Source organism: Oncorhynchus kisutch, linkage group LG23 (assembly GCF_002021735.2).
Source record: "Oncorhynchus kisutch isolate 150728-3 linkage group LG23, Okis_V2, whole genome shotgun sequence".
Lineage (NCBI taxonomy): Eukaryota > Metazoa > Chordata > Actinopteri > Salmoniformes > Salmonidae > Oncorhynchus > Oncorhynchus kisutch.
Genome location: NC_034196.2, coordinates 12,777,332 through 12,805,037, shown reverse-complemented (window position 1 = coordinate 12,805,037; position 27,706 = coordinate 12,777,332). Strand labels below are relative to the sequence as shown.

Below are 27,706 nucleotides of genomic sequence, written 5' to 3'. Positions count from 1 at the left end.
ATTTATGGTCAGAAAATGCACACATTCTGTTTAGTTCTTACAGTGTCCAAATACAGTATTCATTTGGGAACCACCACTTAGTGCCTGAAATTACGATGGCTTAATTTACATAGTAATTAGCCGTGGGGACTTTTATGATAGAGAAAATAATGCTGGAGCTGTGAGCATTTCTTCGGAGAGGTTTAATAGTCCCAAAACTAGCATCTGTGCCAGGGGATTTTTTAATTTAGGTGACTAAGGCCTGCTTCTGAGTCCGGTGGGCAATGCCCACATCCCAGAACATATCGGGCAATGCTAATAATATGACTGTCTAGTTGGAATTGCTCTGATGAAATAACTAGAATACAAATAGATTATATTGTGTGAATTAGCGTTATCTATTGTTTTGTTCACAAGCATCATTCTCTCGCTCTCTCTCTCTATTCGTCTATGTGTCATTCAGTTGTTGGTTCTTTGGCTTTGGAGTCATAATTCGTCTGTTATTTAAAAGCCATCTGGGTTGAAGATGCTTTGTCTACAAATTATTACTCCTTCTGTTAAAAAAACAACAACTGTGCCCTATTAGACTCCAGTCTCACTGTTGCCGGTCTGACAGCCTTCACAAGCCTCACAAATTCTAAATTGCTCATAGCCATTATTACAACCATATTATATTCCTCTTGTTTCCATGAATTAACTGCACATATCAACTGGCAAATACCTGTAGTCCATAAAATGTGTTGGTGAAGCACGTAGTAATGCAATGTAAAACCTTTGAGGATAATGGCAATGAAATCAAATACATTGGTTCTATCAAATTGGGGGGGTATCCTTTTACGATAACAGAGACTTACAGTGTAGTAACCGTAGGAGGGAAGCACATCCTGCACTGGAGACGAGTTCCGTCTGATCTCATCTGCAGTAGGCATTCCACAAGGTTACATGTGATGTCAGCACTGGCATGAGAGACCTGTGTCAATTGCCCTTTCAAGCATGCAAATCCACTCTGAGATCTCAAGCACAGGCCGAGTGGCAATTCCCAGGTGTCCTCATATGTGATTAGTTCCATTTGTTCTGTTAGTGTGGAGGATTTTTTGCTCAACCCACCAATGTTTTATTAATTTGTGAAATAGTCCAACCCCCACCCCCACTCTCTCGTTTCCTCCCTCCCTCCATCGTTTTCCTTCCTCTTCCTCTCTCTGGTCTGTGCTTCCAGAAGAGGATTGAAATTGAACTGGTAAAAAGCTACCCAATTTGAGATAAATCTCCAGCTGGTGTGTAATCCAACTGCTCTCCACTTTTAGATTAGCAAAGTGTGCTTTACTCATAGGGGGAAATGCAGAGTTTTTGATGTAAATTGACTGAGTGTCATAAGTGCATTATATCCATTTCACTTAATAAATATTGGTTTCTGTGGGGCTGTATAATCCCTTTGGCGTTTGCCCTGATGTCTTTGAATTCCGTTTTTCATTCAAATACATGAAGAAAAGAGAATGTCACTGTTCTTATGCAGTTAGATGTCTGAACAGAGATGAAATGTTATGGCACAGCCAGCAAAAACGAAACCAGGATCTTCTACACTGTTAAGACTTGCAAAACGGATTTATTTTAAGGTTTGCAAATATGGCCACGGCCATTTTATAGAAGGTAGTGTGTTGCTGCCTCATTCCATAAATTCATAAAATCTAAAGAACACTACATTTGAATATGTAAAATCTAAATATTCTCGCATTAAAATTAATTCCACAATTCTACTTGTATTATTTTCTTTTCCATTATTTTTAGTTTCTAGCTTTTATAGCAACTGTGATTAATTTTAAGGGACTGTTTAAATGTGCTACAGTATGCTAAATGATAGCACCTTATTTATTTTGGATGATTTACAGCAGATAGTTTTTTTTTCTGTGAACCCCAACAAACTCTCATTACCCACTCGTGTCTTTCTCATTTGCAGTTGGCGAACTCTACATTCTGATCCTCTGGCTTCAATTAGTGCCTCCGATAGAGGGTCGAGTGGAGAGCTGCCCAGCGCCATGCATATGCCACAGCGAGCCACGACCCACCCTGGCCTGCCAGCAGCAGGGCCTCTACTCCATCCCCACAGAGATCCCTGTCCACAGCCAACGAATTTTCCTCCAGAACAACAAGCTAACTGTGGTGCGCTCCACCAGCTTCAGCCCCTGCAGGAACCTTACCGTCCTCTGGCTCTACTCCAACAACATCAGCCACATTGAGGCCGGGGCCTTTTACGGCCTGGAGAGGCTGGAGGAGCTGGACATAGGGGACAATGATTTAAGGATCATCAGCCCCACAGCTTTCAGAGGCCTCTCCAGACTGCACACCCTGCATCTGCACAGGTGTGGCTTGTCTGAGCTGCCTGTGGGTGTATTTAGGGGACTCTTTTCCCTGCAGCACCTCTATCTCCAGGACAACAGTTTACTAACCCTGCATGACGATACGTTTCTGGACCTGGCTAACCTGACCTACCTGTTCCTCCACAACAACAAGATAAAGACTGTGACGGATCACATGCTGCGCGGCTTGGTAAGCCTGGATCGCTTGCTTCTCCATCAGAATCTAGTGACCTTTGTCCAGCGCAAGGCATTTCATGACCTGCGCAAGCTGACCACTTTGTTTCTGTTCTTCAATAATTTAACAGTGTTGACAGGGGAGACCATGGACCCATTGGTGTCCCTCCAGTACCTGCGTCTGAATGGGAACCAGTGGATCTGTGACTGCCGGGCCAGGACCCTGTGGGACTGGTTCAAGGGCTTCAAAGGGTCTAGCTCAGAGCTTGAGTGCCATGTTCCAGCTAGACTGGCTGGGAAAGACCTGAAACGGTTAAAGAGCCCTGACCTGGAGGGTTGTTATGAGAGCTCTCAACATACTTGGGTTAGTGTGTTCAGTTCTAAGGCTCGCTCTGGAAAACTCACCACGGAGAGTCCACTTAGGGCTGGTATTCCTAGGTGCTGCCTCTCAGACAACGACAAATCCTCCATCATCTCCAGTAAGGGTCTTCCAGATCAATCCTCCTACAACAGCAGACAAATCACCAACAATCCTCTGAAGGAGAAGGAAAACATCTCCAAAACTAAGCTTATGGAAGCTGACCCCAACGAACCCCAGAACAAAGAGAGCCTGAACGATGGGCCAGGAGGAACATTATCTAACAATCTGGACCATTCATCAGAGGATCTAGATCCCTCCAATGACCCTGAAAAAAAGAAAATGTGTACAAAGGAGAACATTTCAGACTCTCTGTGTCTCAAGTCCCAAGGATCTACAATCGGAGCATGGAGGCTTATCATTCTTCTTTTGTTTTGGCTATCCTTAGACTTCTGTTAGGAATTAAAATCACAGAAGGATAATATGGGCTAGTGTAAGGCCAGTACAGGAGGCCCTGCTAAGTACCAGGGGTGGGAAGGGGAAAATATTTCATAGATCTAAAGATATGAATCTGAAAAGAGAAATGGAAGCGCTAAAAAAACACACATCAACAAATGGATGCCTTTCTACAGTATGTCAATTCCAAATGTATATATTTCATGGAGTTGTGCCCAGTTGATACTGTATGTTTTGCTCAGCTATGAAAATGACTTCTTCTGGGAGGTCCTAACGTCTCTAAGCTTACTCTGCCAATGGTGGTGACTGGTTATTACAAAGACAATGAAACAGTGCTACTGTTTAAAATCCAGAACCTTTCAAGGTTTCCTTCACAACAACCCCAAAGATGTGACAGATCTTACTCCATGTATATTTGTTCATCCTTTTTTTTTATTTTTAGAGTGAAACATTGATTTAAATGCAATTTTTATGTTCATAAGTGTAAACGCACAAATGCTTTGGTCTCGATTCAATCCGTCTCGCCGAAGTTCAGCCTTAGCCAGATTGAGCTGACATATGCAGCGTTTACCGTGAATGCAGTCTCCTCGAACGTAGGAACATTGCCTTTAAGTTTCAAACAGGTTGTCATGCTGACATTCAGCACTACAGATTGAACCGAGACCTTGATATTTCTGCGTTTTGTTTTCTTGTCACGCTGTGGTTACAGTTAGCATTCTCAAAAGAGTGCTGTCTATTCATTCACTCTTCATTCATATGCATTTTATTTTACTTGTGTAAAAGTATAAATATATTACAAATAAAATATTCTCTTTCTTACATTTGTTATGTTATCTATTCAAGCAAATGAATAATGTATAGTTAATCACCAGCTTGCTTTGTATGAGTAGGAAAAATAGCCTCTGTTCCTGGTTATCAACTCCACAGAAGGAAAAGCATTGTCAATAGTGATTGTCTTGTCTCTGGCAGCTTAGTAACGTAATAACATTTTCTATTTGGATAAATACAATGTTTAACCTCCTGAGAAAGCACAATTTCTTGATTACGCTGGAATGTATCATGAAGATGTAATTATTGCGAAACCCAAGAGTGGAGACCTGCTGAAAACAACATTGAAACAGACAGAAATCAATGCGGGGTTGCCGATGCACCGCCACGCTGTGAATTCAAGGCCAATCTCAGGGATATTGGAAATATATTAAGTGTAATAAATAATGCTTTCCTACCACTGAATATCTAATAGGTCATAGAAGGGTGTGGCTGACTCCTTTCATTAAATGAAAAGACTTTCGAATTCATATTGTTCGTCCAATTGTTGCGGGATTTCAAACTAATTTAATTGAATCCCACCACTCCCAGTAGTACTAGCCAATATACAGTGCATTCGGAAAGTATTCAGACCCTTTTTACGTTACAGCCTTATTCTAAATGTAACGATGTTCGTTTGAAGAAGGTGTGGACCAAAGTGCAGCGTGGTAAGTGTTCATGTTATTTTTATTTCAACTGAACATAAAACAAAATAACAAGGAGAATGAACGAAAACGAAACAGTCCTGTAAGGTGCAGAAACACAAAAAAAGAAAACACAAAGAAATAACACATATGGAATCATGTAGTAACCAAAAAAGTGTTTAACAAATCAAAATATATTTTAAATTTGACATTTTTCGAAGTAGCCACCCTTTGCCTTAATGACAGCTTTGCACACTCTTGGCATTCTCTCAACCGGCTTCATGAGTAAGAAGATAGCCCTATTTGGTAAAAGACCAAATCCATATCATTGCAAGAACATCTCAAATAAGCTTTAAGTCGTGAAGGTCAGTCAATCCGGAAAACTTCAAGAAGTTTATTCAAGTGCAGTCGCAAAAAACATCAAGCGCTATGATGAAACTGGATCTCATGAGGAGCACCACAGGAAAGGAAGACCCAGAGTTACCTCTGCTGCAGAGGATAAGTTCATCAGAGTTAACTTCACCTCAGATTGCAGGCCAAATAAATGCTTCACGGAGTTCAAGTAACAGACACATCTCAACATCAACTGTTCAGAGGAGACTGCGTGAATTATTCCTTCATTGTTGAATTTCTGCAAAGAAACCACTACTAAAAAACACAAATAAGAAGAAGAGACTGTCTTGGGCCAAGGAACACGAGCAATGGACATTAGACCAGTGGAAATCTGTCCTTTGGTCTGATGACTCGAAATTTGAGATTTTTGGTTACAACTGCCGTGTCTTTGTGAGATGCAGAGTAGGTGAACGGATGATCTGTGCATTTGTGGTTCCCACCATAAAGCATGGAGGAGGAGGTGTGACGGTGTGGGGGTTCTTTGCTGGTGACACTGTCTGTGATTCATTTAGAATTCAAGGCACACTTAACCAGCATGGCTACCACAGCATTCTGCAGCGATATGCCATCCCATCTGGTTTTCTTAGTGGGACTATCATTTTTTTTCAACAGGACAATGACCCAACACACCTCCAGGCTGTGTAAGGGTTATTTGGCCAAGAAGGAGAGTGATTGAGTGTTGCATCAGATGACCTGGCCTCCACAATCACCCAACCTCAACCTAATTGAGATGGTTTGGGATGAGTTGGACCACAGAGTGAAGGAAAAGCAGGCAACACGTGCTCAGCATATGTGGGAACTCATTCAAGACTGTAGGAAAAGCATTCCTCATGAAGCAGATTGAGAGAATGTCAAGAGTGTGCAAAGTTGTCATCAAGGCAAAGGTTGTCTACTTTGAAGAATCTCAAATATAAAATATATTTTGATTTGTTTAACACTTTTTTGGTAATGATTCCATATGTGTTATTTCTTAGTTTTGACGTCTTCACTATTATTCTACAATGTAGAAAATGGTGTCAAAACTTTGGACTGGTACTGTATGTAAATTGAATATTTCCTCATTTTAATTATTTTGTTTTAGCAAAAAAAATCTTAAATCCTGTTTTTGCTTCGTCATTGTGGGGTATTTTGTGAAGATTGTTGAGGGGAAAAAAACTATTAAATACATTTTAGAATAAGGCTGAAATGTAACAACATATGGAAAAAGTCAAGGGGTCTGAATACTTTCCAAATGTACTGTAAAAGCAATAACACAATACTTTGTAAAGAAAAGAAAATATGAATGATATAATAGCAATAGATGTGTCTAACAGAATCACTTCAATAGTGAAAATTCTCATTTACATTCTGCTGTTTTACTGAAGGAATTTGTTGCAGTCCTCTTTTGACAGTTTCTAGGCAGCATTGAACCTATGGGATTTTGCATTATATGCTTAAGGCATCTGTCAGCCCATTTCAACAAAAGGCAGTAATGTAATGGGAAATGTGCCTCCTGCACAGAGTTCCTTTCCAAATAGTATCATCCAAACTATCATTGACTTAACTTTCAGGGGAATATGGTCTTTTAGATTCCTCCACACATGTATTGGCATAATGTACAGTAGGTAAAATAGTTAAATACAGTGCCTTGCGAAAGTATTCGGCCCCCTTGAACTTTGCGACCTTTTGCCACATTTCAGGCTTCAAACATAAAGATATAAAACCGTATTTTTTTGTGAAGAATCAACAACAAGTGGGACACAATCATGAAGTGGAAGGACATTTATTGGATATTTCAAACTTTTTTAACAAATCAAAAACTGAAAAATTGGGAGCGCAAAATTATTCAGCCCCCTTTACTTTCAGTGCAGCAAACTCTCTCCAGAAGTTCAGTGAGGATCTCTGAATGATCCAATGTTGACCTAAATGACTAATGATGATAAATACAATCCACCTGTGTGTAATCAAGTCTCCGTATAAATGCACCTGCACTGTGATAGTCTCAGAGGTCCGTTAAAAGCGCAGAGAGCATCATGAAGAACAAGGAACACACCAGGCAGGTCCGAGATACTGTTGTGAAGAAGTTTAAAGCCGGATTTGAATACAAAAATATTTCCCAAGCTTTAAACATCCCAAGGAGCACTGTGCAAGCGATAATATTGAAATGGAAGGAGTATCAGACCACTGCAAATCTACCAAGACCTGGCCGTCCCTCTAAACTTTCAGCTCATACAAGGAGAAGACTGATCAGAGATGCAGCCAAAAGGCCCATGATCACTCTGGATGAACTGCAGAGATCTACAGCTGAGGTGGGAGACTCTGTCCATAGGACAACAATCAGTCGTATATTGCACAAATCTGTCCTTTATGGAAGAGTGGCAAGAAGAAAGCCATTTCTTAAAGATATCCATAAAAAGTGTCATTTAAAGTTTGCCACAAGCCACCTGGGAGACACACCAAACATGTGGAAGAAGGTGCTCTGGTCAGATGAAACCAAAATTTAACTTTTTGGCAACAATGCAAAACGTTATGTTTGGCGTAAAAGCAACACAGCTCATCACCCTGAACACAACATCCCCACTGTCAAACATGGTGGTGGCAGCATCATGGTTTGGGCCTGCTTTTCTTCAGCAGGGACAGGGAAGATGGTTAAAATTGATGGGAAGATAGATGGAGCCAAATACAGGACCATTCTGGAAGAAAACCTGATGGAGTCTGCAAAAGACCTGAGACTGGGACGGAGATTTGTCTTCCAACAAGACAATGATCCAAAACATAAAGCAAAATCTACAATGGAATGGTTCAAAAATAAACATATCCAGGTGTTAGAATGGCCAAGTCAAAGTCCAGACCTGAATCCAATCGAGAATCTGTGGAAAGAACTGAAAACTGCTGTTCACAAATGCTCTCCATCCAACCTCACTGAGCTCGAGCTGTTTTGCAAGGAGGAATGGGAAAAAATGTCAGTCTCTCGATGTGCAAAACTGATAGAGACATACCCCAAGCGACTTACAGCTGTAATCGCAGCAAAAGGTGGCGCTACAAAGTATTAACTTAAGGGGGCTGAATAATTTTGCACGCCCAATTTTTCAGTTTTTGATTTGTTAAAAAAGTTAGAAATATCCAATAAATGTCGTTCCACTTCATGATTGTGTCCCACTTGTTGTTGATTCTTCACAAAAAAATACAGTTTTATATCTTTATGTTTGAAGCCTGAAATGTGGCAAAAGGTCGCAAAGTTCAAGGGGGCAGAATACTTTCGCAAGGCACTGTAGGTGCAAATCATTGTTTTGGAGAAATATATATATTTTTAAAGACAATAGTTTTTCCAGTCAATCATACAGTCATTCAAGGTTAACTTTCTAATAGGAATATTTAATAAATTCAATATTTAACCAGAAACAATATTTCCACTGGACCTCATGGACTAAACTTTTTTAGTGAAAGGGTTGTTAATACTTGTATAACGAGCACTAGTACTTGTATCTCAGCATTTAAACATAGATCCCATTTCTATTCCATAGGCAATTTCCATAACACATGAATCATTCAGGAACACAAACATGCTCAGGATCGATACTGTAAGGGCCCAAGGCAACATCACAGGACCCCATCACAGGCGCTTGGGTTTTATTGGCATTACTCAAAAGAGACCTGCTCGAAAGTTTGCGGATGCCAACTCCTGATAAATTACAGCACTTCTCTTCTGTTCCACATGGACTTTTTGTTTCGATAAATACCTTTGATTGTGCTTGAGTCACTGACAGTAGCTAGATATGAATGGTGGCAAATAGGAATGATTGATTACTGCAGCTCATCTATCTTGGTCAAGTAAAATTAGTGTTTCACACACAGAGATGTGAAACGTAGTCCATCATTTTCAATTGGCCCCTCAGACCCTCACAAACTTCTACAGGTGCACCATTGAGAGCATCCTGTCGGAAATGCAATTTGCATAACAAAAAGAATCCCCATAAAAATCTGTCAGTTTAAGCGAGATATATCTGTTATTTGCATTGATTGCGTGTCCATCCACTGCATCCACCGATGTTGTACTTCCACGTCTGCAGTGAACGGTGATAGAGCTAGAGTTTGTCAGATCATGAGACATCCCAAAAATCGGTCTTCTCACAAAATTGTCTGTAGCGTCCGAACGGTTTGGCCTACATTATGACCCCTCTATCGTAAGGTGACACTCTAACGAACACATACATGTCAGTTGTTTTGCTCTCGTCTGAAGGTCCCCCGGTACCAGTTGAAAAAAATGTATGGATGTAAGTATGGAGACTGTCAATATAAAGGGTTAAATAGGTGTAAAAACGATTAATGAAAATGTTTCCAGATCTTTCTTATATCTCTCAAATATAGGACACACTTCAGAACAAACTTCCTTTTTATTTTATTTAGTGAATCCGTTATTCAATGCGTTTGAATAGGCTATTAGCAGTAAGGCCAAATAAAACATTTCAACATAATCATTTTCGTGTATATATTTTTTGATACTTCAAGGAGTCTTAAAATTCAATATCAAATAGCTAAATGATATGACCTTCAAATCCACTGCATGGCTACGGCATCTCAAGATGGACAAACAGTACTATTAATGATTTTTCTATTTTTTCAAGGGAGTATGCGAGCACACTCGTTCGTCAGTTAGGCGCCAGCCGAACTGAAGCATGCTGATGCCTTTAGACTGTACAGGCCCTCATTTGCTCCAGGGGCGCCATACTACTCTGGCTGACCCTGTAAAACAACACATTTCACTGCACCTATCTGGTGTATGTGACAATAAAACACATTATTTTATTCTTATCCTTATTATTACTACTGTGAATGATGGGATTAAATAAAATGTGTTTGAAATCTAGCAACAATTGGACTAGCAATACGAATTTGAAAGTCTTTCGGGCTTCTAATTACTCATTCGTTCCCTCATTCATTCAACAAGACAAACTTCAAAACCGCTTATCAGTTCAAAGCAAAAAGCAAAAACAATCATATATAATATTTGAATAAATAATATACTCATATAGGGCCCGATTCAGACTTCGCACATTTACGCCTTTCTTATGCACGCCTTACTTGCTCACGCTTAATAAATATAATTCAACAACTGAAAACCCTCCCACTTGCTGGCCAACAGATTTCTCGTGGAGTTTTCATTCAATAGGGTTTTCTGAACATTTATCTAATGCCTTCCCTTTCATTGTGTGTACCTTTAATTAGACTTTTCTCGAGAGACACTAGAATATATGGAGAGAACAGTAGGGGTCAAGGAAAGAAAGCCATGTAGACCTAAGTACACACATATTCGTCGACTTTCAGCAACAATTGGTTGATTTAAAAATACTCTGATCTTTTATATTATGTAGGGTCATTCATGAATAATACAAAAAAATATTTTGGAGAGCCTTCACGCTCAAAATATATTGGTGAATTAAAAAAATACAGTGGTTTCATCCTGAAAGATGCCATATTCAATTGTTCAAACCATGAAATATTGGAAGGTGGGAAAAGTATAGAGTAGGGGTTCAACAGTAGTCCTATAAATCTACCCAAATAATCCTCACTAATCATGGAACTGTGATGACAACGGTCCAGTCGTCATGAACCATGCGTCAGGCTCTAGGTTTACACTGATACCTATGGTCTACGTTCCATAATGATTCAAATAGGCTACATGTCCCAACTTATAATAAGTTAGCTTAATATGATCCACCATTGCTAGCAATCCTCAGGAACAACCACGCAAACATGACAGAGGAAAGAAAGGTAAACTAACTATGTAATGGAATGATGCAAAATGTAAGAAAACTGACACTAATGTGACAGTGATAAATGTATGTGGGTACAATTGACGGTGGCTACTGATAGTGGCTAATATTTAACATGATACAAATTGTAAAAAAGTACAGCAAAAGTCAGAGCACAATTTTTTGATTGATTTTATTAGGATCCCCATTAGCCAAAGCCAACGTCTACAGCTTAGACTTCACATACATTTAAAAACCTTTAAAAACTACAACTAAAGACACACAAATTTACACAAATGTAATAAAAGAAACAACACAACCAAAGAACAATAATATGTGGGTATGTAGCGTGTGTATTAGAGATTGTGCGGGAGAGGCGATGTGCCATGATGTGTTGCTTTATTCGTTTTTTGAAACCAGGTTTGCTGTTCCAATTTGTTCCTGACCTGGGTACTATGCAAAGACCCTTGGCGTCATGTCTGTGTGGTAAGTGTGTGTGTCAGTGATGTGAGTAAGTTGACTATGCAAACAATTTGAAATGAATGTTTCTTATAAAAGCTGTTCTGGGCCATCTGCAGCCTTTCTAGGTCATTATATTCAGCGCCTGACCATATGACTGGACAATAATCAATATAAGTTCAAACTAGAACCTGCAGTGGAGTGCAGTGTCAAAAAAGCAGAGCATAATTAGAACATTCTAGAAATCCAAGTCAACTCGGTAGGTTTGGTGCTGTACTGTCATTTGCCCATGGCTACAGAAGTCTATAGCTTGGGTCTCCAAATTTCCTTATTGCAAGTTATACGGCCAGCGTTTCATAAATTTGGAAAAAGGGATATGTTGATATGCTTGAGTTTGCTGCATATGACTGGTTTTACATTTGTCTCCAGGGATCACAAGATAAAATATATCAAAAACAATTCATTTATTTAAAAAAATCTATATTTAGAATCACCTTATGGACACGCCTTACTCATTTACTTAGCTCTTATCAATAGTTCATGTCAATGTGTAAATTACAGTGCATGGAGAATGGTGTTATTTCTATCTGAAAATGTTTCAATTTACTCTGTTTTTTCACACATCAAGAATGGTCCACCACCCAAAGAACGTCCAGCCGACTTGACTCAAACGTGGGCAGCATTGGAGTCAACATGGGCCAGTTTCCCTGTGGAATGCTTTCGACACCTTCTCGAGTTCATGCCCTGACAAATTGAGGCTGTTCTAAGGGCAAAAGTGTGGGTACAAGTTGAGATACTTGTTGTTGAGATACAACAAAGATGTGTACCTTCCGGAAGGTTAAGGACACCAGGGATGAATAGTACATCCCCCAAGTATAAGTAAGACAAGCACATTCTTATGGGAATAGCATAGTGTACAAGTGAATCCCAAGTGAGTTTTAGATGCGTTACTCCTCGCCATCGCTTCAGCCATCCCAACTGTACTGCAATGGCTCAAAGAATAATTTAACCCCATGAGGTACACTGTAAATCATCTGAACACTTACAATCAATCATCTACTGTTATTGCTGTCAGTGCATTTTCAATGTTCTCAAGGTGTGTAATGACATTTAAAAAGACTATGACTATGACCAGACATCTGACCCCTTCATTGATAAGGTCCTCACTGTAGAGCATTGATGATCTAGCTGGATGATCTAGCCTCCCAATCACTGCCATTAGTCAAACATGAACATTAGATAATACTCATGTTCATGGGTATAATCATTCACTTCCTGTTTGGGGCCAGGAATATGCTGGGAACCGAATGTTAGGTCCCAGTGTTCTTGAAACAAAGAGGCCTAGCACTGCAGTAATAGTGTTATACATTTCAATTAACAGTAGCATGATATGTATCACCAAGGGCAACACATTCTTCATCCATATCAATTCAGTCACTGTTAGGTCACTTGGCCTGAAATGATGATAGGCCACACAAACTAGTGATCATATTGTCCATTGGGGTTGTTAAAAACGCATTAGTGTACCGCAAATAATTATTCCAATAATGAGTTAGAGGCTATCATTTGTCAATCCATGAAAATAAAGCATTTTTCTCCTCTGGGGTCTAATTTACGTCACCGAAAGAAACTGCAGTGATTATGTAGAGGATAAGAACCTTTGCAAAAACTTCACCTTTATTTAACCAGGTAGGCTAGTTGAGAACAAGTTCTCATTTACAACTGCGACCTGGCCAAGATAAAGCAAAGCAGTGCGACACAACCATCAACACAGAGTTACACATGGAATAAACAAATGTACAGTCAATAACACGATTGAAAAAGTCTATATACAGTGTGTGCAAATGGTGTGAGGAGGTAAGGCAATACATAGGCCATGGTAGCGAAGTAATGACAATTTAACAAATTAACACTGGAGTGATAGATGTGTAGATGATGATGTGCAAGTAGAAATACTGGTGGGCAAAAGAGCAAAAAAGTCAATAAAAACAATATTGGGATGAGGTAGGTAGACTGAATGGGCTATTTACAGATGGGCTGTGTACAGCTGCAGCGATCGGTAAGCTGCTCAGATAGCTGATGCTTAAAGTTAGTGAGAGAGATATAAGTCTCCAGCTTCAGCGATTTTTGCAATTCGTTCCAGTCATTGGCAGCAGAGAACTGGAAGGAAAGGAGGCCAAATGAGGTGTTGGCTTTGGGATGACCAGTGAGATATACCTGCTGGAGCGAGTGCTACGGGTGGGTGTTGTTATGGTGACCAGTGAGCTGAGATAAGGCAGAGCTTTACCTAGCAGATGTATAGATGACCTGGAGCCAGTGGGTCTGGTGACAAATATGTAGCAATGGCCAGCTGACGAGAGCATACAGGTCGCAGTGGTGGGTGGTATATGGGGCTTTGGTGACAAAACGGATGGCACTGTGATAGACTGCATCCAGTTAGCTGAGTAGAGTGTTGGAGGCTATTTTTTAATGACATCGCCGAAGTCGAGGATCGGTAGGATAGTCAGTTTTACGAGGGTATGTTTGGCAGCATGAGTGAAGGAGGCATTGTTGGGAAGCCAATTCTAGATGTAATTTTGGATTGGAGATGTGTAATATGAGTCTGGAAGGATATTTGACAGTCTAGCCAGACACCTAGGTATGTATAGTTCTCCACATATTCTAAGTCAGAACCGTCCAGAGTAGTGATGCTAGACTGGTGGGCAGGTGCGGGCAGCGATCGGTTGAAGAGCATGCATTTAGTTTTACTAGCGTTTAAGAGCAGTTGGAGGCCACAGAAGAAGTGTTGTATGGCACTGAAGCTCGTTTGGAGGTTTGTTAACACAGTGTCCAAAAAAGGACCAGATGTATACAGAATGGTGCCGTCTGCGTAGAGGTGGATCAGGGAATCACCAGCAGCAAGAGCGACATTGTTGATATATACAGAGAAAATAGTCAGCCCGAGAATTGCACCCTGTTGTACCCCCATAGAGACCGCCAGAGGTCCGGACAACAGGCCCTCCGATTTGACACACTGAACTCTGTCTGAGAAGTAGTTGGTGAACCAGGCGAGGCAGTCATTTGAGAAACCAAGTCTGTTGAGTCTGCCGATAAGAATACGGTGATTGACGGAGTCGAAAGCCTTGGCCAGAACATCTGCTATCTGGATTTTGGTGAAGGAGAAGCGGGGGAGGCTTGGGCAAGTAGCTGCGGGGGGTGCGGAGCTGTTGGCCGGGGTTGGGGTAGCCAGGAGGAAAGCATGGCCAGCCGTGGAGAAATGCTTTTTGAAATTCTTGATTATCATGGATTTATCGGTGGTGACAGTGTTTCCTAGCCTCAGTGCAGTGGGCAGCTGGGAGGAGGTGATCTTATTCTCCATGGACTTTACAGTGTCCCAATTTTTGGGGGAGTTAGATCTACAGGATGCAAATTTCTGTTTGAAAAAGCTAGCCTTTGCTTTCCTAACTGACTGCGTGTATTGGTTCCTGACTTTCCTGAAACGTTCCATATCATGGGGACTATTCGATGCTAATGCAGTCCGCCACGGGATATTTTTGTTCTGGTCGAGGGCAGTCAGGTCTGGAGTGAACCAAGGGCTACATCTGTTAGTTAGTTCTAAATTTTTTTAAAGGGGCATGCTTATTTAAGATGGTGAGGAAATTACTTTTAAAGAACAACCAGGCATCCTCTACTGACGGGATGAGGTCAATATCCTTCCAGGACAAGGTCGATTTGAAAGGCCTGCTCTCTGAAGTGTTTGAGAGTGCGTTTGACAGTGATGAGGGATGGTCATTTGACCGCGGACCCATAGTGGATTTGGGCAATGAGGCAGTGATCGCTGAGATCCTGATTGAAAACAGCAGAGGTATATTTGGAGGGCAAGTTGGTCAGGATAATATCTATGAGGGTGCCCATGTTTATGAATTTAGGGTTGTACCTGGTGGGATCCTTGATAATTTAAGTGAGATTGAGGGTATCAATGTTAGATTGTAGGATTGCTGGGGTGTTAAGCACATCCCAGTTTAGGACACCTAACAGAACAAACTCTATTCGGGAGCTGAGGGGTGTCTTTAACAGGCGGCAACAGTAAGATACTTATTTCTGGAGAGATTCATTTTTTAAATTAGAAGATCGAACTGTTTGTGCATAGATCTGGAAAGTATGACAGAACTTTGCAAGCTATCTCTGCAGTAGATTGCAACTCTGCCTTTGGCAGTTCTATCTTGATGGAAAATGTTGTAGTTGGGGATGAAAATCTCATAATTTTTGGTGGCCTTCCTAAACCAGGATTCAGACACGGCTAGGACATCAGGATTTGCGGAGTGTGCTAAAGCAGTGAAAAAAACAAACTTAGGGAGGAGACTTCTGATGTTAACATGCATGAAACCAAGGCTTTTACGGTTACAGAAGTCAACAAATGAGAGCGCCTGGGGACAAGCAGGGCCTGGGTTAACCTCCAAATCACCCGAGGAACAGAGGAGGAGTAGGATGAGGGTATGGCTAAAGGCTAGCAAAACTGGTCATCTAGTGTGTTGGGGACAGAGAATAAAAGGAGCAGGTTTCTGGGTGTGGTAGGATAGATTCGCGGGCATAATGTACAGACAGAGGTATGGTAGGGTGCGGGTACAGTGGAGGTAAACCTAGGCATTGAGTGACGATAAGAAAGGATGCATCTCTGGACCCACCCGCCATGTAGAGGATAAGAACAGGGTAAAAACTGTTATAAAACCACAGTGAGTACGTACAGGATAAGAATCTTTGTTAGGCCTTGTCTTCAGGTGGTCTGTTCACACAGGAACCTTTACACAACCATGCATTACTTATATCATAATATGTTTTTTCCCCCTCTAATTACCTGCTGCGAGACTTCTTTGAATAATGCATCTGACTGGTTTTTGTTGACATAATGCGTACAGATTTTTAACATGACCGGCTTGCCACAATCTCTCACCCATTCAATATTCAGAACAACATGAAACCTTGCAGAAGTTATCTCGTCTCACTAAGACGACTGCTTTGTGCTTAGCCTGTCGTGTATTGATACTAACATGCCAACTTTTCAAGCTGAGGGACCTTTCTCCCCTTTGTTTTTCTGACTTTCTGACTTTTAATGGAATAAAGTAACACGGTTAGTCTTGCTCCATATAGGATCTATTTTGAAACCTGACTTCTGCCCCAGTCCATTAATCTCAGCATAACCTTTCAACTCAAGTACTCTCTCTTTGTTATGCTCTATATGCTCTCAGATATAAGGTTATTACAGTGAAATATTAATATTAAAGTAGAAAACCTGGGAATAATTTGTTGTAAAGTTCACACTTAGCTTTGACAAGACTTTTACCATAGTTGTGTAACTGGCACTACAGATGTTGTTTAAATGTGTCTCATATATGCTTCAATTGACAAAACTTTCAGTTCATATCATACTTTATAATTATAAACACTAACATTAGACAACAGAGACATACGGTCAACATATTTGGAAGACTTTGAAACTTTACTGTATTAGGTGCAAAGTTTCCTTGTGAAATTATTCTAAACTTCATTGCTTCTCGAACATGGTCTGAAGATAACAAATAATGGTTCAAGTTAATGGTCAATATGAGAATGAAACTGAGGGACACAGATGACACATTCCTCACTTAAGAAGTGAAGCCTTTGATTAGGAAATTCATTTTGAATCAGAGAGTTCAAACAGCGCTCAGAACCATTCTGCTGGGGAGAGACAGAGAGCAGCTTCAATTATGGAACAGCGGTAATTGCATTCAGAAACCTACTACGGTAGTTTCCAGTGGAACTTCACAGCAAAATCCAGGTGCGAGAGGAACCATGTCAGATGGTCCAACATACTATAGTATGAAAACCAACAAACCAATTGTTAGAGAATGAGAATACATGTACACGTTTTATACAACTTCCGATTAATCCTCCTCACTGAATCTTCAAGTCTTGGTAAGCATTCTTGTTACCAAGTCATTTTTCAGACCATTATCGAATGTAAGCTATTACAGCAACATTGGTTAGAGGAAAAACACCGTTTATTTAATCCTAACAAAAATATACCCTGAAGTTTTACCACTCAGAATGGAAAGGGCTGTTAATTCTATATTTATGGTCATTTAATTGCAGCATCCTCAATCATCATTGACTTCTCCAACCCTCTCAGTATCAGAGCCACTGTGACTCATCTCAAGGGCAGGAGTAGGAGCAGGAGAGGAAAAGCCTCACTGGATTCCACTCATGGGGCTTCCAGCAGCCGTCTCTTCAAGAAATAAAAGCATTCAAAATGCCATGCTGTGGCATTTTTCACGCTAGGAGCACCGTTATAGGCTTCCAGACCACAAGCGTTGATGCAATTCCTTTTTAATGTATTCTCGCTGAAGGGGACAGGGCGACCAACCTCTATCTGGTGCCCAAACTCAAAGGTAAGGAATTACTTATGGCATTGTATCTTGCTGCACTTGCCAGGGCTCGAGGCGAGTTTTGTCTGAAACACTATACTTGTGAAATCCTTGTTGGAATTTTGCAATGTGAATAGGATCTATTTCAGGTCAAAGTGCAGGGGTAAGGAGGTCCTGCCTTGGGTGGGCCTTATGCTATGTGTCATAGTTGGGGGGGAAGGGGTCTATCTGCCAAAATTGCTCCACTACTTTTGCAAAGTTGAAAAGAGGAAATATCATGCAAAATCCCTATGGGCCTCCACACCTTTTAAATAAATCACACGTGTTTTCCTATGCAACCCTGTAATGTCTTACTAATGTTACATAACACATACAGTTGAAATCGGAAGTTTACATACACCTTAGCCAAATACATCTAAATAAGTTTTTTTTGCAAATTCCTGACATTTAATCAGAGTAAAAATTCCCTGTCTTAGGCCAGTTAGGATCACCACTTTATTTTAATAATGTGAAATGTCAGAATAATAGCAGAGAGGATGATTTATTTCAGCTTTTATTTCTTTCATCACATTCCCAGTAGGTCAGAAGTTTACACACACTCAATTAGTATTTGGTAGCATTGCCTTTACATTGTTTAACTCGGGTCAAACGTTTTGGGTAGCCTTCCACAAGCTTCCCACAATAAGTTGGGTGAATTTTGGCAGATTCCTCCTGACAGAGCTGGTGTAACTAAGTCAGGTTTGTAGGCCTCCTTGCTCGCACACGCTTTTTCAGTTCTGCCCACAAATGTTCTATATGATTGAGGTCAAGGCTTTGTGATGGCCATTCCAATACCTTGACTTTGTCCTTAAGCCATTTTGCCACAACTTTGGAAGTATGCTTGGGGTCATTGTCCATTTGGAAGACCCATTTGCAACCAAGCTTTAACTTCCTGACTGATTTCTTGAGATGTTGCTTCAATATATCAACATAATTTTCCATCCTCATGACGCCATCTACTTTGTGAAGTGCACTAGTCCCTCCTGCAGCAAAGCACCCCCACAACATGATGCTGCCACCCCCGTGATTCATGATTGGGATGGTGTTCTTTGGCTTGCAAGCCTTCTACTTTTTCCTCCAAAAATAACAATAGTCAATATGGCCAAACAGTTCCATTTTTTGTTTCATCAGACCAGAGGACATTTGCATAAAAAGTACGATCTTTGTCCCCACCGTAGTCCGACCTTTTTTATGAGGTTTTGGAGAAGTGGCTTCTTCCTTGCTGAACGGCCTTTCAGGTTATGTCGATATAGGACTCGTTTTACTGTGGATATAGATACTTTTGTACCTGTTTCCTCCAGCATCTTCACAAGGTCCTTTGCTGTTGTTCTGGGATTGATTTGCACTTTTCGCACCAAAGTACGTTCATCTCTAGGAGACAGAACGCGTCTTCTTCCGGAGCGGTATGACGGCTGAGTGGTCCCATGGGGTTTATACTTGCATACTATTGTTTGTACAGATGAACGCGGTACCATCAGGTGTTTGAAAATTGCTCCCAATGATGAACCAGACTTGTGGAGGTCTACAATTTTGCCTGATTTCTTTTGATTTTCCCATGATGTCAAGCAACGAGGCACTGAGTTTGAAGGTAGGCCTTGAAATACATCCACAGGTACACCTTCAAATGACTCAAATGATGTCAATTAGCCTTTCAGAAGCTTCTAAAGCCATGGCATCATTTTCTGGAATTTTCAAGCTATTTAAAGGCACAGTCAACTTAGTGCATGTAAACTTCTGACCCACTGCAACTGTGATACAGTGAATTATAAGTGAAATATTCTGCCTGTAAACAGTTGTTGGAAAAATTACTTGTGTCATGGACAAAGTAGATGTCTTAAACTACTTGCCAAAACTAAAGTTTGTTAACAAGACATTTGTGGAGTGGTTGAAAACAAGTTGAATGACTCCAACCTAACTGTATGTAAACTTCTGACTTCAACTGTATGTCTTTCATAGAATAAGTGTCATTTTATTTCACGTGAAAGCTAGCTGTGTCTTTGTGTTCAGATCTTCAATGCTTCCATCCTTGTAGTTGTTTTCATGGCCAGGTCCATGTGGAGGAGGACTGTGTGATACTGCTCTCTCTAGCTCTCTTCTTTTGAGCAGTGTGAGATTCAGCTAGCACAGCTGGAAAATAGTAGGTCCCCAGGTGGGACTGAATAAGAAACACCTTGTCCTTCTTAACAAGGCCACAAGAGAGAGAGAGAAAGAAACATGCGGGTAATTAGCATCAGCCCCTTAGTCTTAAGACTAACTGGTCTTCTGTGGTATGCTCTATCTGATATTTCACAGATCCTTGTTTAATCGATTGACATGACTCATTCAATATTTACTTGATTTGTACAGTATATCTTTGTGCCAGGAGCATAGTCTTGATTGAGACAAATGATCTATTTTCACAAAAACTGTGAATTGTCCTCCTCAGGCTTCCCTAAGCTGAGAACATTGTGTAGAGGTCGTTTTGAAGTCTGTGGGAGCTGGTAATGTACTGTATATCTACAGCCTAGTCCGAGTGCTTTAGATAGAAGAAAATGTCTGTTTTTAACCCTAGAAGCACCGACATATTTTGACATTGGAAATCATGTAAAAAATACACTTTCTGTATAATGCAATGCATTACATTTTGGGTAATGCGTTACATTATGTTGCCCTTATTACTATGTAACTCCACAGTAGTAATTGTAGCGGCAGGTACGACAGGTAGCCTGGCGGGTAGGAGCGAATCCCTGAGCTGACAAGGTAAAAATCAATTGTCCTGCCCCTGAGCAAGGCAGTTAAACTACTGTTCCCCTGGCGCCTATGGCGTGGACGTCGTTTAAGGCAGCCCCCTCTCTGAAGCAGAGGGTTTGGGTTGAATGCGGAAGACACATTTCAGTTGAATGCATTCACATGTACAACTGACTAGGTATCCCCCTTTCCTTTAGTAGTTACATAGTGTTACTATGTAATTACATGATAATAAGGGTCTAGTGCTATCAGTTATTGGAACACAGAATACGTAATTGCACATCCACATTAAGTTGCCCTTACTACTATGTAACTAAATTAGCATAATACAAAAATACCCATTAAAAAATGTCAGTTTAAGCTAGAGATATCTGTTTTGCATTGGATGCGTCTCAATCGACCGCATCCACCAATGTCCCACTCCCACATTTGTGGTGAAAGGTGACAGAGCTAGAGCTGTGTTTGTCAGACCATGAGACATCTCGAAAATCGGTCTTCTCACAAAATCATCTGTAGCGTCCAAGCTATTATGACCCCTCTATGGAAAGATGAGACTCTCACAAACGAGTGTGTTCACCTGATACTTCCTATATCTCTCAGACGTAGGACACTTCAAAACAAATTTCCTTTAGATTGTTTTGTGGTACTATCTGTTGTTCCAGTGAATATGTTATTCAATGCTTTTGTATGAGCTAATAGCATTAAGGCCAAATAAAAAATGGCATCAAATAATTGTTTTAAATACATTTTTGATACTTCAAGGGGTCTTAAAATGTTTAATCAAATAGCAAAATGATCCTTGGTATTATTTCTTAAAACAATTCCATATAGCTTAGTAATTTTGCGCACACATTTTTTAACATCCCTGTTAGTGAGCATTTCTCCTTTGCCAAGATAATTCATCCACCTGACAGGTGAGGCATATCAAGAAGCTGATTAAACAGCATGATCATTAAACAGCTGCACCTTGTGCTGGGGTCAATAAAGGGACACTCTAAAATGTGCAGTTTTGTCACACAACACAATCCCACAGATGTCTCAAGTTTTGAGGGAGCGTGCATTTGGTGTGTTGACTGCAGAAATGCCCACCAGAGCTGTTGCCAGAGAATTGAATGTTCATTTCCTTACCATAAGCTGACTCCAACATCGTTTTAGACAATTTGGCAGTACGTCCAACTGGCTTCACAAGCGCAGACCACGTGTGGGCGAGCGGTTAGCTGATGTTAACGTTGTGAAAAGAGCACCCCATGGTGGTGGTGGGGTTATGGTATGGGCAGGCATAAGCTACAGACAACGAGCACAATTGCATTTTATCAATGGCAATATGAATGCACAGAGATGGCATGACGAGATCTTGAGGCCCATTGTCGTGCCATTCATCTGCCGCCATCACCTCATGTTTCAGCATGATAATGCAGGCCCAATGTCACAAGGGTCTGTACACAATTCCTGGAAGCTGAAAATGTCCCAGTTCTTCCATGGCCTGCATACTCACCATATATGTTACCCATTGACCATGCTTGGGATGCTCTGGATCGACGTGTACGACAGCGTGTTCCAGTTCCCGCCAATATCCAGCAACTTCGCACAGCCATTGAAGAGGAGTGGGACAACATTACACAGGCCACAATCAACAGCCTGATCAACTCTATGCGAAGAAGATTAGTCAAGGCAGCATGAGACAAAAGGTGGTCACACCAGATACTGACTGGTTTAATGATCCATGTCCCTATTTTGTGAAATCCATAGATTAGGGCACAATTCATTTATATCAATTGACTGATTTCCTTATATGAACTGTAACTCACTTGAACCTGAGCCAGAACAACTGCTATCCTCTCTGTCATCCCCATGCAGGCATCCTGGCTGGCATGGTGCTGTCGGTGGAGCAGCAGGAGGCTATACGACAGTCAACAGTTGGATAGCGCACCACCCCCAACTGGCACACCACGAGGAGCGAGAGATTGACGGCCAGGTTAAGGCCAAGCACATTACTCCGTCGCTGCTAAAAAGGGTCCTCAGATCACAGTCATTGGATGGGATGTTGTCTGTAAAGTGGGGCACAGATATTTGAATAGATTTTTTATTTCACCTTTATTTAACCAGGTAGGCTAATTGAGAGCAAATTCTCATTTACAACTGCGACCTGGCCAAGATAAAGCAAAGCAGTGCGACACAAACAACAACACAGAGTTACACATGGAATAAACAAGCATACAGTCAATAACACAATAGAAAAAAAGAAAGTCTATATACAGTGCGTGCAAATGGCATGAGGAGGTAAGGCAATACATAGGCCATAGTAGCGAAGTAATTACAATTTAGCAAATTAACACTGGAGTGATAGATGTGCAGATGATGATGTGCAAGTAGAAATACAGGTATGCAAAAGAGCAGAAAAGTAAATAAAAACAATATGGGGATGAGGTAGGTAGATTGGATGGGCTATTTACAGATGGGCTGTGTACAGCTGCAGCGATCGGTTAGCTCCTCAGATAGCTGATGTTTAAAGTTAGTGAGGGAAATATAAGTCTCCAGCTTCAGCGATTTTTGCAATTCGTTCCAGTCATTGGCAGCAGAGAACTGGAAGGAAAGGAGGCCAAAGGAGGTGTTGGCTTTGGGGATGACAGGGAAATATACCTGCTGGAGCGAGTGCTACGGGTGGGTGTTGTTATGGTGACCAGTGAGCTGAGATAAGGCGGAGCTTTACCTAGCAGACTTATAGATGACCTGGAGCCAGTGGGTCTGGCGACGAATATGTAGCGATGGCCAGCCGACGAGAGCATACAGTTCGCAGTGGTGGGTGGTATATGGGGCTTTGGTGACAAAACGGATGGCACTGTGATAGACTGCATCCAGTTTGCAGAGTACAGTGTTGGAGGCTATTTTGTAGATGACATCGCCAAAGTCAAGGATCGGTAGGATAGTCAGTTTTACGAGGGTATGTTTGGCAGCATGAGTGAAGGAGGCTTTGTTGCGATATAGGACGCCGATTCAATATTTAATTTTGGATTGGAGATGTGTAATATGAGTCTGGAAGGAGAGTTTACAGTCTAGCCAGACACCTAGGTATTTCTAGTTCTCCGCATATTCTAAGTCGGAACCGTCCAGAGTAGTGATGCTAGTTGGGTGGGCGGGTGCGGGCAGCAAACGGTTGAAAAGCATGCATTTAGTTTTACTAGCGTTTAAGAGCAGTTGGAGGACACGGAAGGAGTGTTGTATGGCACTGAAGCTTGTCTGGAGGTTTGTTAACACAGTGTCCAAAGAAGGGCCAGATGTATAGAGAATGGTATCGTCTGTGTAGAGGTTGATCAGGGAATCACCCGCAGCAAGAGCGACATCGTTGATATATACAGAGAAAAGGGTCGGCTACAGGGATTGATGTGCAGCAGTCAGGGCTTTCGGTCACGGGGTCTGGGATCCTGGCTGCCCCACCGGATAGTCTAGTGGGCATCACAGCAGTGTTGGAGGTCAAGTGTCCCTATGGTGCAAGGGACCTTACCATTGAAGAGGCAGTGAAGTTGAAGGATTTCTATGTCCAGGAAGAGACAGGGTCTTACCGCCTCCGTGAAGACCATCCCCACTGGCACCAGGTCCAAGGGCAGCTCCACATCACTGGAAGGGAGACTTGCTTCTTCGTTGTGTGGACTACCAAAGTCTCCATCACCAGTGTGACGACACCTGGCAGACTCCTATTGCTGGACTAGAGGGGTTTTTCAAGCACCACATGCTCCCAAAATTGGCATATGCAAATATATTCTAAATAGTTTTTGCACACAAATTAGTTTTTGTTCCTACCTTGAGGTTTTGTATCCAATTAGTGTTATTTTTATGGGGGGGGCACTGGATGAGCGTTCTCGTTGCGCCTCCTGTCCACATAGTTCATACACACACACTAGGCTCTCAGAATAGGTTTTATTGCACACAAGTTTTGCTCAAATCAGCCAACTAAAGTAGTGTAGTTAACGGAGGTTCAATCACAAAGGCCGGTCTGAGTGCATCTCCTCACAGTTTCATTCAGTAGCCCGACACAATTCAAATTGTATTTTATCATGGGCAGAGCGGGTATGTATATCTGTGATGTTTAAATCATTTCTTTTCCCCATTCATTGTGCAGAGCTTCTTTTTCAGGTAAATGCAGTGCCATTTTTCTTTCCCAATGGAAAATGGCAGCAGATTTTGAAATAATGCAACGATTAATGTAGTTAGCAGATGTTTCAGTTAAGCTCATTTTGCTGTTATACCAGGTAATTTACAAATGTAACAGCACAGCATCGTGTCACTCCTCCTCAAACTATCAATTAGCCAGGTCAATTTGTAGATATATCTGCACAGCATGTTCGTTCGTCAGCTAACTAGCCAGACAGTTTAAGTTGAATGATTAACTGACAATATTTCAAATTAACTGCCAACATCAAAGCAAGCAACATCAAAGCAAAGGGCTATGTGCTATCCCTGCATTTGGCATTTTACCTACTGGCATCCCAGCATCTTACCTACTACAGCCCTCATCCTACTCATACAATACCCGTTCTGCCAGTCACATTCTGTTAAAGGTCCCCAAAGCACACATCCCTGAGTCGCTCCTCTTTTCAGTTCGCTGCAGCAAACACTCAAACTGGACAGTTTTATCTCCATCTCTTCATTCAAAGACTCCAACATGGACACTCTTACTGACAGCTGTGGCTGCTTCACGTGATGTATTGTTGTCTCTACCTTCTTGCCTTTTGTGCTGTTGTCTGTGCCCAGTAATGTTTGTACCATGTTTTGTGCTGCTACCATGTTGTCCTGCTGCCAAGTTGTGTTGCTACCATGTTGTTGTCATGTTGTGTTGCTACCATGCTGTGTTGTCATGTGTTGCTGCCATGCTATGTTGTTGTCTTAGGTCTCTCTTTATGTAGTGTTGTCTCTCTTGTCGTGATATGTTTGGTGCTATATTTTTAGTTAATGTTTTATATTTAATCCCAGCCCCCGTCCCCCCGCCTTTTGGAAGGCCGTCATTGTGAATAAGAATTTGTTCTTAACTGACTTGCCAAGTTAAATAAAAATAAGGAGGAAGTAGAGTTGGATTGGACACACCCTACAAAAATCATCTGGACTGCTTAACGAGAGAGAGAGAGAGAGAGAGAGAGAGAGAGAGAGAGAGAGAGAGAGAGAGAGAGAGAGAGAGAGAGAGAGAGAGAGAGAGAGAGAGAGAGAGAGAGAGAGAGAACATCTAAGGATGGGAGAGAAATCACTTTCAGCATATTTCCTTGCTGAGGGTGGTGTGGGGTGAGCCTGATGTTCCGCATGTCACGCCTCATCTAAAACATGGGGGAAAGGGTTCATAAAGTAAAGATGGTGATGCATCTACAGATTCATTGTCCGTCCACAGGCTCAATGTGCTGTTGTCTCCACAACTGGAGACCCAACTGTAGTCTCCACACTGGCACAGGATGTCCATTCACCGGATGGTTTGAGGGATGCACTCCTGTTGGACTGGAAAACAAAGAGACATTTGGTCAGTGGTAGATCTTCTCCAATGCTGTATCACCGTCTTTATCTGGACAGAAAACACATTGTTTATCGTAACATAAACACACCTTGGACAATGTGACAAATGGTCCCTCAACACCAAATCGACATGCCTTATTGTCTGGCCTTGTTTCCCAATCAACAGCTACTTCTCTGATGAATGGGTCTTGGATGTTTACAAGTGCACAGCAAGTCTCCTCCAGCACATTACTATAACAACGCAGATGAGGTGGGGTGAATCTCAGGATTTTGAAATCTTTTGGTGGAGTATTTACCCTTTCAACATGGATTCTGTTTCTCGCTATGTCTTTTGTGAGATGTATCTCACTGTCTGTGAACCTTTTGTGGTTGTCAATGACCATCCTGCAGTTTCTGCTGGACCCCTGAAAGACGCAGGCATGCAAGTTCGTTTCTTCATGATGCTAATGATAAAAAGCTTGTGGATCACGTGAATGAAAGTGATGGCAACATTGCCAGGTGCAAGTCGGTTTAGCTGTGATGCAACTTCATAAGAGCAATAGACAATTGATCCTCAAATTACAGCATCTCGACCCTCCACTTGGAAAATTAGGCAACGCAGTCCTTGTAATATTCCAAGTAATCAACAACAATGTTGAACATGTCATTGTCTGGAAGTCCTGTTTCCATCCTAACTACTTTATGAGACAGCTGTGATGCTGAATAACTGTTACGGGTATACAGATTATTCTCCAGTAGAACATTGAGCTGCGCTGTTTCCCCAAATTGCACCTCAGTGAGAACATTCTGCGACTATGCAGAGAGCAACCTCCTACATTCTTCAGTGGCAGAGGAGCCTGGAACTTTATTGTCTGCCATGGTGGATGTGTCTGGATCTCCCTCTTCTGCCATGGTGGATGTGTCTGGATCTTCCTCTTCTGCCATGGTGGATGTGTCTGGATCCTCCTCTTCTGCCATGGTGGATGTGTCTGGATCTTCCTCTTCTGCCATGGTGGATGTATCTGGATCTCCCTCTTCTGCCATGGTGGATGTGTCTGGATCTCCCTCTTCTGCCATGGTGGATGTGTCTGGATCTCCCTCTTCTGCCATGGTGGATGTGTCTGGATCTCCCTCTTCTGCCATGGTGGATGTGTCTGGATCTCCCTCTTCTGCCATGGTGGATGTGTCTGGATCTCCCTCTTCTGCCATGGTGGATGTGTCTGGATCCTCCTCTTCTGCCATGGTGGATGTGTCTGGATCTTCCTCTTCTGCCATGGTGGATGTGTCTGGATCCTCCTCTTCTGCCATGGTGGATGTGTCTGGATCCTCCTCTTCTGCCATGGTGGATGTGTCTGGATCTTCCTCTTCTGCCATGGTGGATGTGCTACCTTTTCTGGTAAATACAGGATGATTCTAGTTCTCAAAAGGAGTTCTCTAGTTCTCAAAAGGAGAATTAAAACCATCAACCGTGAGGTCACTGAGGAGGACCAACATTGGTAGGGGGAATCATCTGGAAGGGATGGACGTATGGATGGACCATAAGAATGTTGGGCAATGACCTTGAGCGATTACGTCAAAGCTTGCAACAGGATGTGTAGTTCTGTATGGTAGCCACATTAGCTGTTAATTTGCATTTCATATATATTGATAAATGTTACTTTGCCCGAAGAGATTTGTGTGGTTACAAAAACATCATGCCAGGGTAAGCCTACATTAAATACAGACCTTATAT

General features: G+C 41.6%; 1 protein-coding gene across 1 annotated transcript in view; it reads left to right on the top strand.

Moving 5' to 3' along the window:
• LOC109868624 (reticulon-4 receptor-like) overlaps positions 1 to 4,142 on the top strand; it is a 39,087-nt gene extending 34,945 nt beyond the window's left edge. Inside the window, exon 2 of the mRNA XM_020458321.2 lies at positions 1,934 to 4,142. Coding sequence (XP_020313910.1) covers positions 1,934 to 3,324 — 1,391 coding nt within the window. The 3' untranslated portion in view covers positions 3,325 to 4,142. The remainder of the gene's footprint in view (positions 1 to 1,933) is intronic.
• Positions 4,143 to 27,706: the final 23,564 nt, after the last annotated feature.